This window comes from Colletes latitarsis, chromosome 7 (genome assembly GCF_051014445.1).
Source record: "Colletes latitarsis isolate SP2378_abdomen chromosome 7, iyColLati1, whole genome shotgun sequence".
NCBI lineage: Eukaryota > Metazoa > Arthropoda > Insecta > Hymenoptera > Colletidae > Colletes > Colletes latitarsis.
Window position 1 is genome coordinate 11,698,673 of NC_135140.1, and position 16,977 is coordinate 11,715,649.

Below are 16,977 nucleotides of genomic sequence, written 5' to 3' on the forward strand. Positions count from 1 at the left end.
ATAAGTGGATCAATAAAAATGTTGCTATGGAAATACACAGTCCATGAAAACAGTTTCAAACCTGTAAATTCTCTAAAGTTTTTGAAAGTTACCATAGCCTGTAGGTTCTTTCAGAATGTCTGTAGAAACAGTAAATTACGAATTTACGAGGATTTGTGTTATGTTGCAATCGAGCGAAAAGTCACGAAGAATACAAGGTTTAACAGAAATTCTAAATATTTTGAAATTACCACAACATCAAAGTGATGAAACATTACACTTATGGGATGCTGTAAATAAGTTTGTATTAAAAATTTTAAACGATCCTGCAGAAACTTGTCGTGACCGAACGGTAGAAATTATAAAATTATTTATATTGAATTTAACACCCGACGATAAATACGTTATGTATTTGCTTCCAATTTTATCTAAGAGACTGGGTTCTCAGGAGCAAATAGAAACTTCGGAAGAAGTGAGACTGAAATGCGTTACTTTATTAAAATTATTAATATTAAAATATAACAATTTATTAGCACCATATATCGATGACTTAGTAAAAATTTTAACACGTACTATAGTAGATAATTATCCACTAATTAAAAGAGAAAGCTGTATTTGTGTATCTGAATTTGCTAAAAATTTACCAAGATACTTTTATATGCAAACTGAGAAATTTGTAAAACCAATTTTGAGTAATTTTACACACCAACATTATAAAGTTAGAATTGTTTCCATTACAACAATAGGAGATCTAATCCAACATGGTAAAAGTGCATTTATAGAAAACGTGTCTCTGCCTCTAGCAGAAAAATTATTTGATCAAAATGGGCTTGTTAGAACAGGTACTTTATTAGTTTTATTTATTTCAACTGTACTTCGCGATACATAGTTGTTCTCATTTTAAATATAATTTATAATGTCTTGTAGCTGTAATAGAGGTAGCAGGTTGTTGGCTTTTAAAATTAAAGGATCGATATAGTTGGTGGCACAAGATTCTACCATTACTTTTAACAGGCCTTCACGATGAGTTCAAAGAAATTAGGGAGAAAGCTGCAAATTTTTGGGATGCTGCTGGACAATTATACATACAAGAAAATGATAATGATGAAAAATTCAAGGATAAAATGGATTTTCTTATCAAAGATCCTGATCATTATCCTAATGGTATGTTAAACGTGTTAATTATAATTAAATATTATTTAGATTATTAATAAATCTTCTACAGTTGTAAGGCCAAATTTGGGATGTCGTGTCATAGCACAGCAAACTTTTAGTAAATTAATAAATGGAATTAGTTTAGAATTAGGTGATTGGATGGCAGACATAAGAGTACGATCTGCACAATTACTTTGTGTATTCATTTTAAATATAGAAGAAGATGTAACGCAACATATTCAAAAACTCTTACCCCCTATATATCGGTAAATGTATCATTTTTAATTGAATTGTCAAATTTTCAATTTCATGTACTTTTAATTCATAAATAAACTGCCCAATAGAGCGTGCAACGATGAAGACAATAGAGTTGTAGAAAATATTGAAAGAGCAGCAGAATATTTAGGATATTTTGTACATCCAAAAATCTGTTGTCATTTAATACTTCCCACCCTCGAAGAAAATCCAACTGCAGGTCACTTAAGAGTATTTTCTGCAATTTTAAGAGGTTTTGAACGTTATACTCTTCTTCCATTATTAAAAGACGTTGGAAAATTTTTACAACAACCACATATCTGTCAAAGTACAAAAGAGATATACCAAAAACAAATACTTTCTTGCTGCCGTTCTTTAATTTTAATCTGCAAAGAGGTTTGTCTCACATTTGATAAATTTTTGTATGTTTAAAATAGTATTGTTTCTTATACTTAATATATTTAAAAATTTGTAGGATTGTAAGCTTATATCAGAAGATTTATTCATAGCAATATTCACTGTTCTATCAATGGCAAAAAATGATTATATGGAGCTAGAAGCAAAAGAATTATTGAATGTCCTTGCAGATATTAGTTCCTTTGATAATGTTGAAAAACTTTATAGTGAATACATTGGACAACTAATTTCATCACTTTCTGATTATAAATCATGGTCAAAACATAGTCCAGAGTCTCAAATTTTCTGTGCATGTCTAATACATGTTAAAGCAATTTTCACTTTCGATATGGACATTATGTTATCAATTCTAAAAAGTGTCATGACAAATGATACTGACCCTGAATTGAGACTACAATATTTTACTGTATTATCGCAATGTTTTAATCGAGATTCTTCAGATAAAATGATAGATTTAAAATTATCAAATCAATTTCTGGAAGACTGTATACTTCCGGGATTAATTTGGACCGTTGGAAGAGTCGCTGAAACTATACGAACTGCTGCAGTATCCTGTTTATGTGCATTCTTAGAAAAATATGAAAAAGACCTGTCGATAGAAAACACTCAATATTTTATGGAACATGATATTTGTCCAGTACTTGACAAAATAATCCCAGTCTTGATTAGTCTTGCAGATGATAACTCTAAGAAAAGTAGATTATATTCTTTACGAGCTATGTATTTAGTAATATGCATCAGAAAAAGATTTGATTATCTCACGGAAGAACACATACATAAAATCTATCCTGTACTTTTGAAAAGACTTGATGATGGATGTGATGATATTAGATTAGCAGCGCTAGAAGCTCTAATAAAAGTTTGGAATGCTATACCTAAGAATTACGATTTACATTTCAACAAAGGTCACATAGAAATGTTATATACTACAACTGTAATATATTTGGATGACCCAGACAGCGAATTTCAAAATGTTATGTTAGGTAAGTACATTTAATTTAAGTGCGTTTTTTTTTTGGATGGATGGAAAAGTAGGAGGATAATAATATTCAAAACTGTTATTAACCATGTCGTTAAGTGTTACAAAAAAAATATTTATTCAAATATAGTGCAAAATAACGACACTGGAGCCATTCTCGCGAGGCGTGTTTTGAATTTGAGGCGCTCTGCGGCACGCAGTGTAACTGACACAAATTTCTATCTGGAAGAAAACAAAAAATTTTCTCTTAATCTACATGAGTAGAGCTAGAGAAATACGTAGGAGATCTTCGATAAGTTAATTTTAACATTATTTATTGACAAATGATTGCCCCATTTTTTGTACATAATTGAACTTTCTACTTCAAATGCTCGCCAATCACACAAAAATTAATGTTTCAAAAATCCCCTTCGTATTTGTCTAGCTATACTCATGTAGATTAAGAGAAAATTTTTTGTTTTTTTCTAGATAGAAATTTACGTCAGTTACACTGCATGCCGCAGAGCGCCTCAAATTCAAAACACGCCTCGCGAGAATGGCTCCAGCGTCGTCATTTTGCACTATATTTGAATAAATATTTTAACATGATTAATAACACTCTCTTATTTTTCCATACATCTAAAAAAAAAATCGCAAGAAAACGCTTTATTTCAGGTTTTTACAGTGGTCTTACCCTTTAACCATCTATTAATCTAAACATTTTTTTAGAAAATTTAAAAGAATTGGCAAGAGTGCATCCAGAACTGCTCTACCAAAAACTTCAAAACTGTAAAACAAATTTTAGGAATCAAGAAGGTATAGAAACACTGTTAGAACATTGTTCATATATTTTAAAAGGTAATTAAAGTCAATGAAAATGATGCATGCATTAAAAACGTATAAAATTCTCTTATATGTGTAAGTTCATTTTAATTAGAATATATTCATGTATCCAAAATAAATATTAATGGAAAAATTATTTTGCATATTTCCTAAAAATATTTTAATATCAAAAACAGTAGCCGTGTCCGGTAGCGTTTCAATTTTTAATCAATCGGCTTTTATTCGCCGTTTGACTTCATCGCTACGAGAAACCTCCGAACGAGAATCCGTCGTCCGATTCGTCGCGGTTTCAGGCTCTGCGTTACTGTTTTCTGTTATCCGTTATCATTATAGTTACTCGTTTGTTTGCTAATTGTTACTTGTTACTCGTTAGGCATTGTTGTTTTCTGTAAAAATAAATCTTACTGTTTGTTACCTGTCACCTGTGTGTTCATACTTTCCGCCTTTCGCTTCCGTCCTCACGCGAGCTAGTGAGAAATGGTCGCGGCCTAGGGATGCAACAGTAATGTGTTATCATTTTTGCATTCAGAGAGTTAAAGTTCACTCGAAATATAACGTAACATTATACTACACTACAACTTTTAAAATACGATCAAAATTATTGAATAATGTTATCATAAAAATGACTTACCTTACATGAATATTTTCTATTTCGTTTAACAATACGCCGAAATATTCAATCTTCACCCACTCCACTTATAATAATTAAATACTTGAATAATTAAAAACACGCGTTCACACTATTTATTTTATCTAATAAATTGGATTTTTGTATCGATACGAACAATCATTTACGTATGTAGTTTGAAAATGTCCGTGATTTAAAGATGGCTGCCACTAATGCTTCTCCACACATGGAAATATTCCAGTAATGCTACTGATCCATTTTAAATGTATGTATGATGTCTACTAGCGCTACCAAGTGGGTTTTACCTGAAACATGATTCCAATTTTGTACATCTAAGTATGTTGGACTCTTTGATATAAAGAGATCTCTAGCCTCCAGCAGTAAATGTACAATGTTGAAGGAACTGGAATATCTGTTTCCCTGAAACTTTACAATAGATCAGATGAGGACAATCTACGAATATTGAAACATGTTCGTACATTTATGGAAACTTAAATGTAAACTAAAATGAATAAACTAAAGGTACTTTAAAAGCTTGAAGGTATATTTCTTTTTGCAAAATAAAAATAAACATTTATGGAACACTGTATAAGATAATATATATATATATGAATTGATATTTACACAAAATAAAAAATAAGGGAATATGATTGCAATTTTTTTTTTTTGCAGTTTATCTCGATGCATAACCACATGTTAAAAAATATATAAAGAAACTAATTTATTTGTTTGTCGTTTAAATAATTGAATGCACGCGGTATCGCGTGAAAATTAGTTTTTTGATTTCACTAGGTAGGATATCCTAAAAGAAATTTGTTTTTACGCGATGTAATCAGAATTTATTTTTAGCAGAAATCTGCTCTCTTAAATTTTTGTTTTTCCAGTCTATGTTCATTGCGAATGTTTTCTTGTTAACAGTATGTTCTAAATGCAATTACGAACCATCCCTTTGAAACAGATGTACCATTTTACAGAAAAGAACCTGTATACTTTGTTATCATGTAGCATGAGAAATGTACAGAGATATGCAAATTATTAGACTCAAATTAAAAAAGAAATAAGTAATGAAAGCTCCTTTTATAAGCAATATTTTGTAATGTACATTCAAACTTTACATTGACAAGTTTCTTTAAAAAGACATTTTATTACAACTACAATGTTTTCTTTATCTTCTTCATAACCGCAACTTGGTAAAGCAAACTAACTTGTTTGTATTAATATGAAAGTGGAACAAACAAGTAAAGTTTAAAAATATATTAAAATACAGTAAATATTGTTTAAGTTTGTAACAGTAAAAGAAACGCATAATAGAAAGAAAAAAAGCAATTAAACGTGTCAAATGCCTAAGATAATTGACTTACAAAACACTTTGGCTGAAAGAAAACCTCTTCTAACGAATCTATTATTGCAAACTTCCCAAATTATCAGTTAAGAAATAAGAACAGTACCTTTAACCACATTTTTCTCATTTTTCTACAGAAAACTAATAAAAATGTGAAAGTATCATGTCGAGTCTAATACTTTGCACGTCCCTGTACAATATAGTACAAGTAGAATGGACAAATGAAATAGACAAAGGTAAATCATAACCTGTTAACATAAATTACGCAGAGAATATGTATATCGCATAATAAGTTTTGCCCTGACAAACTATCTTTTTCATCATATATGTATATATATGTACAATAATCGGATTGTTTATAGTTTTGTCACTTTGTCAGAGTTACATAATTAGAATACATTTAATAGTCAAATTGCAACCCGTAGATTGATATATATACATTCAATTAGTTACATTACCTAATAGATTCAAATGTTAATCACATTAATTACGGATATTAATACTAAACAATAGTTGAGTTTAGATTTCTATACGTAATTTGTAGGAAACAGCTCATCTACCTGATAACATCTCTACTTTTCTATCGATATCGAACTGTAAATGAACATAATAAGCAGTTTCGTTTGCGTTTAAAATGTTTTGCAGTTGGAAAGAGTTTTCAAGCTCGTTGCTGTTAATTATAAAAAGCACATATCAGGAAGTTACAAGCACTAGTCAAAAAAGCGAAAAAATATAGGAATGTAAATTTATATATCAGATTCTGACGGTTTGTAAATAATAAATATAGTTCACGTTTTAATGTATATCTGATATTTTATTTAGACCAAATTAAATTTGATACATGTATTTAGCGAAAGGTGTTATCAGGGGACGAGAGAGTAGATGATGTTTGCATCGAAGAATAAATTAAAAGGTTGTCTAAATCAAACATTCTACATACATAGAACTTGATATTTTCCCTTTGCGTTCTCCGATTATACAATCTCAAGAAAAATTCTCTATACTCTCGCCAAACTTTCATTCGAATCGGAGCTTTGGTTGGAGCGTTTTCCAATTAAATCTTCCTGTCGCACAGCGACATAGAAGTACTACTGTATTCACAGAATAAAATACACGTATAGTAGATACACCGCATTTCGACGTTTGTCGATATTATCGTAGAAGTTTTTAACACTCAGAACTTTTTAAGGGCCTCACGTTAATCATTACATCAGTAAGCTCATTCTTTCTTTGAATAATTTTTTTTTTTCCACACGAAACGATATAATAGGTGTTGTTCGATCGCTCTAAACAGTTGCATTGATCCGGCTTATTTCTACTTACAAGATACAGTATTGTTTTCCGCGAATGCAACGAATTAGGTAAACACGAAGTCTCACAATCCAATTCGACCGAATTTATATTTTTTTTTTTTTGCCCTTTATATCTCGTCGATTAACTACAGAAATTATTAAAATTTCTACAAATAATCAAGCTTTCTATAAATATTGTTACGTAATACGCTGACTACAATTAGTTCATTTATAATAAATTGATTAAAATAATGACGTCCGGCCTCTTTGTCTGTGGAATTTCGTGTTTGCCAAATCAGAAAATGTAAAGCGAACTCAGTCTTTGGTTGGAGCGATCAAACCTTAAAGATTTCCGACGTTTTATTTATAAAGTGGCTATTGGGTCAATATTTTTAACATTAATAAATTTTATATAAAAATTCATGTACCACTGTATTTCGTTTAAAGTGTTCCAACTAAAATAAACAAATGGTTGTTACAAGTACATTCTTGGAAATTTTTTTTCCGCACAGTATCACTCGTGTTTCTCAAAATCATACATAGCAGAAGAGGATTCTTTCCTTGACTTAGTAATGAATTTTATAAAGAAAAGAAAAAAAAAAAAAAATAAATGAACGTAAATGAATACAATTAAAAGATGTATAAAATGCTTCATGCTCGACAGTGAATTTGAGAAAAACGAGAGAAATAATCAGATATCTAAAGTATGTACAAATGTGGCAGAAATTAGATTTCACAAAATGTTATATAATATACAGGCGAGTGAAGTTCTTAACAAAATAATAAGTCCTATCCAGGATAAAATTTCTTTATTACTCCTTCCCTAAAATTGTCCCGAATTCATAAATTTTCATACACATCGCTGTGCGCCTACCACAACAACATTAATTACAGTTATTTTTCAGTTAATTACCTAAAAGTAAGAGATACAATAAGCGTAATTATTTTTATATGTACAATATATCTTTTTTTGTTTCTTTCTTATTATGATTTCATGAAGTCTCCCTAGAATTTGCAACGTTTTGCACCATTATATTTTATTTCTCTCTTGATTTCGCGTTACGGCTCGCGAAAGAACTTTTTTTTTTTTTTCTTTTATTGCATGCTCGAAAGAAATTTCTGTGCTTCAAGCCTGGAAAATCAATGACTATCTGAGAAATCTTGTTCATGGCCATTTATAATAAGATTAAATTAGAAATCTTCAGTCCGAATGGCTAGCATATTGATCTTGATCAGTGCCTACGAATTTCAAATTACAACAGAATGTTTAATGAAACCTTTGTCAAATGACGATAAAAATTATGCGACGGATACTCTTGAATTTCATCAGTTCCAAACTCATATATTCGACAGTCTACTTTTATAACTATTACTATTTGTTTTTACATGCATTGCTTCTATCAGACACACAGAAATATGAATTATACGATCGTGCTAAAGAAAAATCGTTTTAAATGAAAAACTTACAGTTGTTTCCTCTGTGTTTTAATTACTTTTTTTTTTTAATGAAAATGTATGCTGAATATTGTCAATTTTCTTAAAAACTTAATTTCTGTTTGCTGCTTATCTTTTAATACTACACCTCGATAGTTACATGGAAGGTTGACAATAATGTAGAAAGACTAAGAGGAAGAGAATAACGCGCACAAAAATGAACGCAGTTTCAGCAACTATTCGTATGTTTGTTTTTTTTTTCTAGAGGTAATCAAATTTCATCAGCAAAATCATGTAACGAAGCAGATGCTACTTATGTGTAAATGCCAATACACCTTAATTTCGATTTTCATATAGCAGTACCAATAGACTTTAAAATCTATTCGACTATGATAAATCATAAAAGCAAAAGTAACAGAATTAGTCTCATTTTTATGGCAATAGTATTTTTTGATGCGATATTATACATTTGTTCTAAGTGGGGACTTAATAATTGTTTACTTTGAAGCTTAAACATAGACTTAGCTATTGTTCTAACATTTATATAATTTGCCCATTTTTTTTTGTAAGAAATTCTACCGGCATTAATAAAAATATTTGAAATAAGTCACTTTCCTCGAATACTATTGTTGGAACTTTGCTGCAAAATATTTAAAAAAAAATTAACTTAATTAAATTTCTTGTGCAATATTAAAACTTATAACCAAGATTATTTTCAAGCCAATCCAAACATTTATGAGAAAAGGATTGATTCTTTCATCATTTGTATGGTAAATGAATTTATCATTTTTACTTCCACAGTTTGCAATTACTAAAATAAAAGATGTTAGAATTTCTAGATATTCCTTGTAAACATTATAAATCCTAACATAGTTATTATGAATTTATCGCTTTGTAATATGGATTTTTATGATACAAGCTTCCCAAACGCAACATTAGAATCTAAATTTATATGCTACGATTGCATACAAACAATTGATTCGTTACATATTAATAGCACAAAAATGTATGATTCAACAATTGATGAAATAATTAAAACTTTTTGTATCATTTGAGTAACTTTAATGCTAATTCAAGGATAATTATTGTTAACAATAGTTTCATTATTTCACAGCCTGGAAGCCTTTAACAGATTACTACTTTGTAAAGAAATAAATTGAATAATATCTTATTATATTTAAACCGCATCTATGTACAGTATTGAAATAATCATACAAATCCACGGTAAGTCAAATTATACTACTCTAAGTTCACTGAAATGGTCAATAATGTATTTGTTAACGTTATTTATAATAGATTTACTATACAGTTTCCATAGGAAGCAGCTCTTCTATTTCTGGCACACTTCAGTTTTTCAACAAAATTTACAATCATAAATGTACGCATAAAAGTGTTATTTTCAAAAATTTAGAGCTTGTATTGCAAAGGTGAATGTGATTTAAAATTAATTGTCTACAAAACTTTACCGTTTGTATCCATTATTACATATTCACAAATCTTCCTTCTAAATAGAATAACCAAATTAAATCATATATTACTTTGAAAAATTTAACAAGAAAGAATCGAGTGTAAATCTTCGTGCAATATTTTCACAATAAAATAATTAATGCTGTGTCTGAGAAAGCTTGTGATATGATTGTAATAACTGCATCACAGATTTTCCAGCAGTATTACTTACGTACAGGTAAAAAATATGACAATGGAGTTCTGTCAATTTTTCAGCATCTCAAAATCAAGTTATAATTTTTTCAAACATAAAAGTTCCCTTGCGTTAAACAAAATCATTCTTTCAAAGAAACAGAGGATATGCAAGCAGTATTATTTCTGTATTTAACTTTCATATTTTCTGAAAGAATAATTTGTATCAAGAAAGAAATGAAAAATAATATTAATCAGAAACTAGTGCTAATGTAATGTATTTAAAAAAATAAACATTTTTTCTAAAAGTTCAATGAAACACTGTGATTGCATCGAGTAATTATGGTTTGTCAATGAGCAAGGAAACAATCGACTTAGAAAAAAGAATTAGAGCACGATCCTTTTGTGATCAAAAATAACGTGGTACTTGCAATGGAATCGATTCAATTTCATCATCATCGCCACAACAGGCAACTGATCAGAGCAGTTCTGCAATTGAATCTAGCCGTACCGCATTTCGTATAAACGAGCACATAGTATATGTCCAGTACCCGAAGTCAGGCAGACATAGACAAGGTAAAGTTAGCGAAGCCCCCACTGACGTATTGGCGGCAACAGGGGTGCTGATAGCAGGCATCATGTCACTTCCATTGCTAATGAATTTGTTTTGTTTGTCCGTACAAGCTGCTGCTGCTGCTGTGGTTTACCGTCGCAAGCTGCACTTTCCACTCCATCCACCTCCATATCCAAACTTTCACTATAATCAAACACATAATTGATAATAAGTATGTTCAAACAAGAATATCATTTCACTAACAAATACTAAATGTTAACATATTTTGAACGCATAAACACAATTTCGTAATTCTTGATTATTGTCTTATTTTGGTACATAGAATCAATCCGTAGGATTTATGGAATCTATTGCCATACACCTTGCACATTTCCATTTAATAAAACAAATATATCTAATCTTTAAAATGCTTCTATGTACTTCTAAGGGTACCCTACTATGTTCAAAATCTATTGACAGAAATTTTTCTTTTTTGCGCATAATTCTTTTCCTTTTCTTATTTTAATTATATTTTAATATTAAATTTAGAATCCTTATAAACAAAAATATTTTTGAACAATGCCATTAACATTAGGAATACTACAAAATAACAAGACTCTGTTGAATTATTGAATATTTCTATTTGTTACGCTATGATTTGAAAAAATGTTGAGGATATCTTTAGAAATGAAAAACTGGCGTAATAGTCAACATGTTAAGGATATTTTGCAAAATAATAGAAAACTATACAAAGAAAAGAATTATGTAAAGAACGCTTTTTATATCTTGGTTATCTCTACATCTATAACTGCAAGCTGCTTCCATTTTAATAGCTTTTAACAATATTTTGAAATGTTCAATATTTAGAGTCATTTAAATAAAAATGGTTGAGCGTTGAATCCTACTTTTTTAGAATTTGTTTATATGCATTGTTACTTATAGTTTGAACCTGTTCAAAAAATGCTTATTTCGATCATAGGGTTTATTTATTATAAAACCTTTATTCAATTTGTTACACATTTCTTTTGCAAACTTGTAGGTTTTTTACCTAACTCATTTATTTTTAAAAACATATATAATTGATGCAAATCAGTTTAGTGGCTTAAACGATTTTACGTTAAACAGGATATTTCAGAAATACATGGAAATACCTAAGGAGCTGAATCTATACACGAAACTAATGTTAAAATCAAAATTATCCTATGTATGCATATTGATTTCTGTCCTGTAACAATGATTATTTCTGGCAGAGCAATGAAGGGTTACGTTACTTGTATTCATGTTACTTGTATTAGGTAGCCAGAAAAATTCTTGTTGATTTTTATTGATCACGATTTGGGTACTTTTGTGATTCAACACAATTATAAAAAGAAATACATAAATCAGTACCTGGGTACTGCATTATGTACACAAGGGTTAAGAAAACTAAGGAATATAGGATATATGTTTATACGAAGTTTTTTTACTCCTTTTAGGGTATAGATTCAGCTTCTTAAGTATCTACATATATTTTTAAAACATCCTATATATTTTATCGTTTAAATAGGTGTTTTAATTGGTTTATATAGCTGCACGTATGCACACTCACCTATTACTATTAAGCGTAATTTCCCCGGACGTTGGGATTTGTTGCGCCTGACTTTGTGTTTGTTGTTGCTGCCTCGCGAGACTAGCCAATTTGCTCTGCGCGATCAAGCCAGGTAACAGATTGGACGGCGGATGTTTTTGTGGCAGAACTATCGTCGATTGATTATTCACCATGTGAGTGCTATTCGAAATATTGTTAGAGTTGTTTATATGGGGCAACGGGCCATTCTGATGGCCGTTACCAAAGTTTGTTATTGTTCCACTAGTTGTGGTACTTGCACTGAACACTCTGATTCCAGCACTACCACTGCCACAGTTGCCACCATTCCTATTATTTGTTGGACTAGTCAAGGACTTAGACAGAATGGAGGCAGTACTGTTATTGTTTGGCAATTGTCTGTGTTGTAGTTGTTTAAATTGATGGTTTGACTGTGTCTCGGAAGCAGCACTTGCACATTGCGTAGACACTGTACTCGATGTTGTTGCTTGATTGGTCGTACACGAGAAAGACAACGGAACTGTAGAACTTGTAGAAGTATTTATAACACTAGAACCACTACCACTGCACTGAGGCCGACTCTGTTGTGTTGCAGGCTGTGCAAAAAGACTGCTAGGTAGCGAAGTTATAACGAAATGTGAACTGCCCAGCTCATCTGTCCGCGGGGCGCTAGAGTTATTGTCCGACAGTTCACTAACACACGCACTACCGGTGATACTCGCTACGGCAAGGTCGAAATCCGACACAGAGTCCGTCAAGAAATAATCAGCGATATTAAATTCAGATGTGAAAGGTGGTTCGTCTCCCGCACGTTCCGGCTCTACTTCTACACAGATGGATGTAGCCTCGGGTGGGAACGGGTACGGAAGCGGTTTCGTTTGGGATACCGTTGGCTCTACATCCGAGTCCGTATCACTACTTTCTTCACTAGGACTATGCACTGACACAGGCGGCGTCTTTGGTCGGTAATGTAACCTTTGTTAAACATAAATATATTTAGTAAATCAAGTTTATTATAGAAACTAACATCTCTATACGTTGTTGTTTAACGTACCACTCCTTTTTGACTGAAGTTGTTGACGTGACAGTCGTATCAGAGTCTGTTGGTTCTCGTTTTGGTTGATGTATCGTGAAGTCTAAAGACGACCACATATCATCCATATCGGTCGAACAACGATCCAATATTACTCTAGAAGTATTTATCACCAAAGAGGATTATTAAAAAATTTCATTTTTGTATAACCGTTTGTGTCCATGTGACACGTGTATCATACCTTCCACCCCGACCAATTCGCCGCCGCGCAAAACCAATACACCTTGGCACTGGTTTGGTGATACTGGTCAGCGCAAACCTATACTTCTTATCAGCCAAGCCCCCATCGTTTTTATCACACCAAGGCCAATTTCCAAACCCACCTGATACAGGCTGCAAAGAGAAAAGCTCTATATCTACAATCCTGAAAAAAAGAACTTTAAGACTATTTCCACACTTTTACAATAATTCATGACGATTTTCATTGACACCCATGGTATAATATTAAGTAACATAGCTCGTATAAAAGAGATAAGTCCTGTTTGATTTAAATTCCGCGCCAAAACTTGTTCAACAATTTTTCACAAAAAATACACACAGAAAAGAAAAATTTTCTCGAATTTAATAGCACTCACTGGTAAATAAGTGCTATTTTTATTCCGTCGAAAAACGAATTGACCCTCCTCAGTGGTGTCTTCGTCATCACGATCCGAGGGAACAGAGGGCTGAGAATGAGAATGAGATGGAAGCGGACTATCTTCGTCTGAGCTCATTAGCGGGTCCAGCCCGCCTCCAAGAACACCAGGCCGACTTCCTCGACCGCCTCCGCTACCTGTTCCACCACGTACACCATTATCTTCTAAACTTCCTCCTCTGCTGTCAGTTTTATGTTTTCGTTTCTTGTACTGTCTTTTTTCTTTTCTGGGTACTACTTCGTCCTAATTGAAATAAATAACGTTTAATACACTATTTTTTTTAAATAAACGTAATTATAAATACGCGAACGTTCGAAATCACTTACTTTACTACAAACTTTATTCGCCCAATTTTGATGAACACCAAACTGATTTGTAAATAGTGGAGCAAAAGCCGATCTCGGTGTCTTTAGCGCCGATACTTCTGCCAATATTTGTCCATTAAAGTCTTGTGCCTGATACCTGCGCATATTTTGTTTAATCGTACAATATTCAAAGTTTATTCTTATAAAGAGCAGGAAGCGTATGAAATTAGAAAAATTGGTTTCAAACCTTTTCTCATAGACTTCGATCGTAAGGTGTAAATGTTCCCGCTTGGTTTTTTCTCTTCGTTTAACCATTTCAAGCAGAGTAACTGCTCTACTAAGATCCCTACGGAGTTTCAGCATTTTTTCGTAACTAGTTTCGTCGTTCTTTCGATTTTTACGTGTTTGCATTTTTTCTGTTCTACGTCTAAACGCTAAATAAGGATTATTGGCAGCCGAACCAAACCGATGCTCCGTTTTCACTGTTAATAAAAGTGGGTGTTGCTGTAAGAAAGAAGAGTATATATTAGTAGAATTTTGATTAATCACAATTATAGGTTAGCATATTAATTGAATAAACGAATAGAACTGAAATTATTATTACTAAAGAATTACATGATACTCGGCAAATTATGGATGAAACGTAATATATAAGTTAAATTGATATAAGCTGTAAACGATTACAGTACTTATATTGAAGCTACAATAAACATAACCCTAAATCTTCGTAAAATTATTCTGACAATGGATAAATATAGCTATGCTCGTTATTGTAATATATAAAAACTTACTGTTTTGAGACGTTTATTCAACCAGTAATCAAAAACAGCAATAATTAAATCATCGTCCTCTTTTAAAAGTGCTTTAGCTTCATTGAGAGTGACAACAGTCTGCCCTGAACTTTTCTCCAAACGATCCATCATTTCCTCGAATTGAAGTGGAGTCAAGTCCATTTTACGACTTTGCACTGCAACCCACTTTTCGTCTTCTGAATCCATATCATAATCCGGAATATCTTGTTCCATTGCAAAAGCTTTAAAAAAGAGTATGGATATTAAATTTTTTGTTTAAAAAATAGTATTAAATATTACAAATCAGAATCTTTTTAATTATATTTGCTTACGTTGCATATGTATAAGTTGACGAGGTAGCTTATAGTCAGCTGGATATATCTTGTCATAAGCTTCTGCATCTGCCAAGTCGGTTACTTCGGGAGTAGGAATGATTAGACCCGTACATATTGCTCTTTGCAAGTGATGTTCCTATCCAAATAAACGATACAACATAAAACTTCATATGAATTGCTTTAGATCTTTAGTCTTGTTTTACTTTATTGCAAATGACAGAAAGAGAACAAATTAAACACGATAAAAATGAAATTGTATAGTCATGACATTTAATAATATAGTATAAATGATATTCATGAAAAATTTGTAAAATTAATTAGATGCATTGAATGCATACAAAGAAATGTTCATATAAACATGAAAACTTTTAATAACACATATAAAATATTTAAAACAAAAATATAGATACTATCATATACATCTTTGTTATACTCATTAGTCTCTTAATACAACTAATCTGCATAATTAGTAACTAATCATAAAAAAACATATTTGTTTATAATATATTCATGAATAACTCGATTATCATAAACCTATACTAAAAATGAAAGGTACATTGATTCTTAGTAATTAACATCATGAAATTCGCCTCAGAGTATATTTCAAAATTATCGTTACACCAATAACGTATTGTCATCTTTCATAATTAACTTCCAGGAAGCAACATTGAATGATTGTTTACACAACAAAGAATAATCAAACGAATCAACTGCCATACAAAGACAATTTTAATACCACAGGATGCTATAGAAACAACAAAACAAGCCAAGAGTATAATATTTTCAAGTTTCTGTATGCTAAATTGTAACATGGAAACATCATTTTTTGTTCTGTTATTACTTTGAAACAAGGTGCTGACAGCTGTCAATAACCTTTCATATAAGTACATCGATATTCAAAAAACAATTATAACGGGTAAAATAAAGTTGACAATTACGTTTAATGGTAAAAAATAAAGAATTTTTGCATATAATAATGGTAAGCAGGCTGCCATCTGCCGGTTGTTTACGAAGATGCGCTCGAAGGTAAGATGGCGGACGAGGAAAACATGCTGGAAGAAGGTTGAACAATTCGACTTACACATTCCTCCTCCTTTTCCATGCCGCTGGGCATTTGGGGCACAGCACGATTAATAGCCGAGTAATCTGGCAGATCCGGCAATTCCTCAGCCATGTAAATCGGCATGGGCTTGGAAGCGTCCAGGGCACGGGCCCTGAACGACAGCTTGCTCATCTTGAGGCGGCTGGCTCGCGTGTTGACAACCGAGTTGGCTGGTGTCGAGCCGTGAGGCCAGTCGGGTCGGCTCGGGTCTCGGGTTTGCGGAACGTGAACCTGACTGGGCCTGGCTGGGGGCCCTGCGCCCGTAATACCCGGCACAGAGAGCGGTCAGGGCCTCATCGTTCTCCGGCCATCGCGCTGGAACACGGTCACTCAGTCACCAAACGAGATATATCACTTTGAAAACATGTTTGCGTGACACGGTCCCTGCTCAAAGCCATCATGGCCGACGCACAGCCATTTAACACGTTCAGCGCGAGCAGTTCCGCGATGCGACGTACGTCGCGCGGGAATCGGCTCACTGCCGCCACCGGTCGACTCGTGAGCGCTCATTGGACGTTCTACGTTACTACTAAGCACAAGCCTCGTACATACCGTGCTAATTTACACTAGATGTTTACGCTAAATGCACACGAACAGAGCATCGTAGTTGCGTTTCTATCTTTTTCCTTATTTTGCA

At 32.3% G+C, this 16,977-nt stretch overlaps 2 protein-coding genes across 2 annotated transcripts; one reads left to right on the forward strand and one right to left on the reverse strand.

The window, feature by feature from the left end:
* The first annotated feature begins 22 nt into the window (after positions 1–22).
* LOC143343124 (dynein axonemal assembly factor 5-like) lies at positions 23–3,630 on the forward strand. Its single transcript, XM_076767650.1, has 6 exons — positions 23–821; positions 907–1,143; positions 1,205–1,400; positions 1,479–1,785; positions 1,865–2,789; positions 3,494–3,630. Exons 1-6 carry the CDS (start codon positions 116–118, stop codon positions 3,628–3,630), a joined length of 2,508 nt encoding a protein of 835 aa, XP_076623765.1. The 5' UTR covers positions 23–115.
* A 3,839-nt stretch (positions 3,631–7,469) lies between these two features.
* Positions 7,470–16,754, reverse strand: E(pc) (Enhancer of Polycomb). The gene is made up of 10 exons (XM_076768518.1): positions 16,320–16,754; positions 15,236–15,374; positions 14,904–15,145; positions 14,360–14,616; positions 14,134–14,269; positions 13,748–14,050; positions 13,354–13,505; positions 13,134–13,268; positions 12,083–13,054; positions 7,470–10,698 (listed from the first exon to the last, which is right to left on the reverse strand). Exons 1-10 carry the CDS (start codon positions 16,470–16,472, stop codon positions 10,578–10,580), a joined length of 2,610 nt encoding a protein of 869 aa, XP_076624633.1. The 5' UTR covers positions 16,473–16,754; the 3' UTR covers positions 7,470–10,577.
* Between the last annotated feature and the right edge of the window lie 223 nt (positions 16,755–16,977).

What these genes read in the sequence shown, in the direction of transcription:
- LOC143343124 (XM_076767650.1), top strand. Translation starts at nt 116, where the DNA reads ATGTCTGTAGAAACAGTAAATTACGAATTTACGAGGATTTGTGTTATG. An exon ending in TAATTTTAATCTGCAAAGAG is followed by an intron (nt 1,786 to 1,864) that starts GTTTGTCTCACA and finishes AAAAATTTGTAG; the next exon opens with GATTGTAAGCTTATATCAGA. An exon ending in ATTTCAAAATGTTATGTTAG is followed by an intron (nt 2,790 to 3,493) that starts GTAAGTACATTT and finishes ACATTTTTTTAG; the next exon opens with AAAATTTAAAAGAATTGGCA.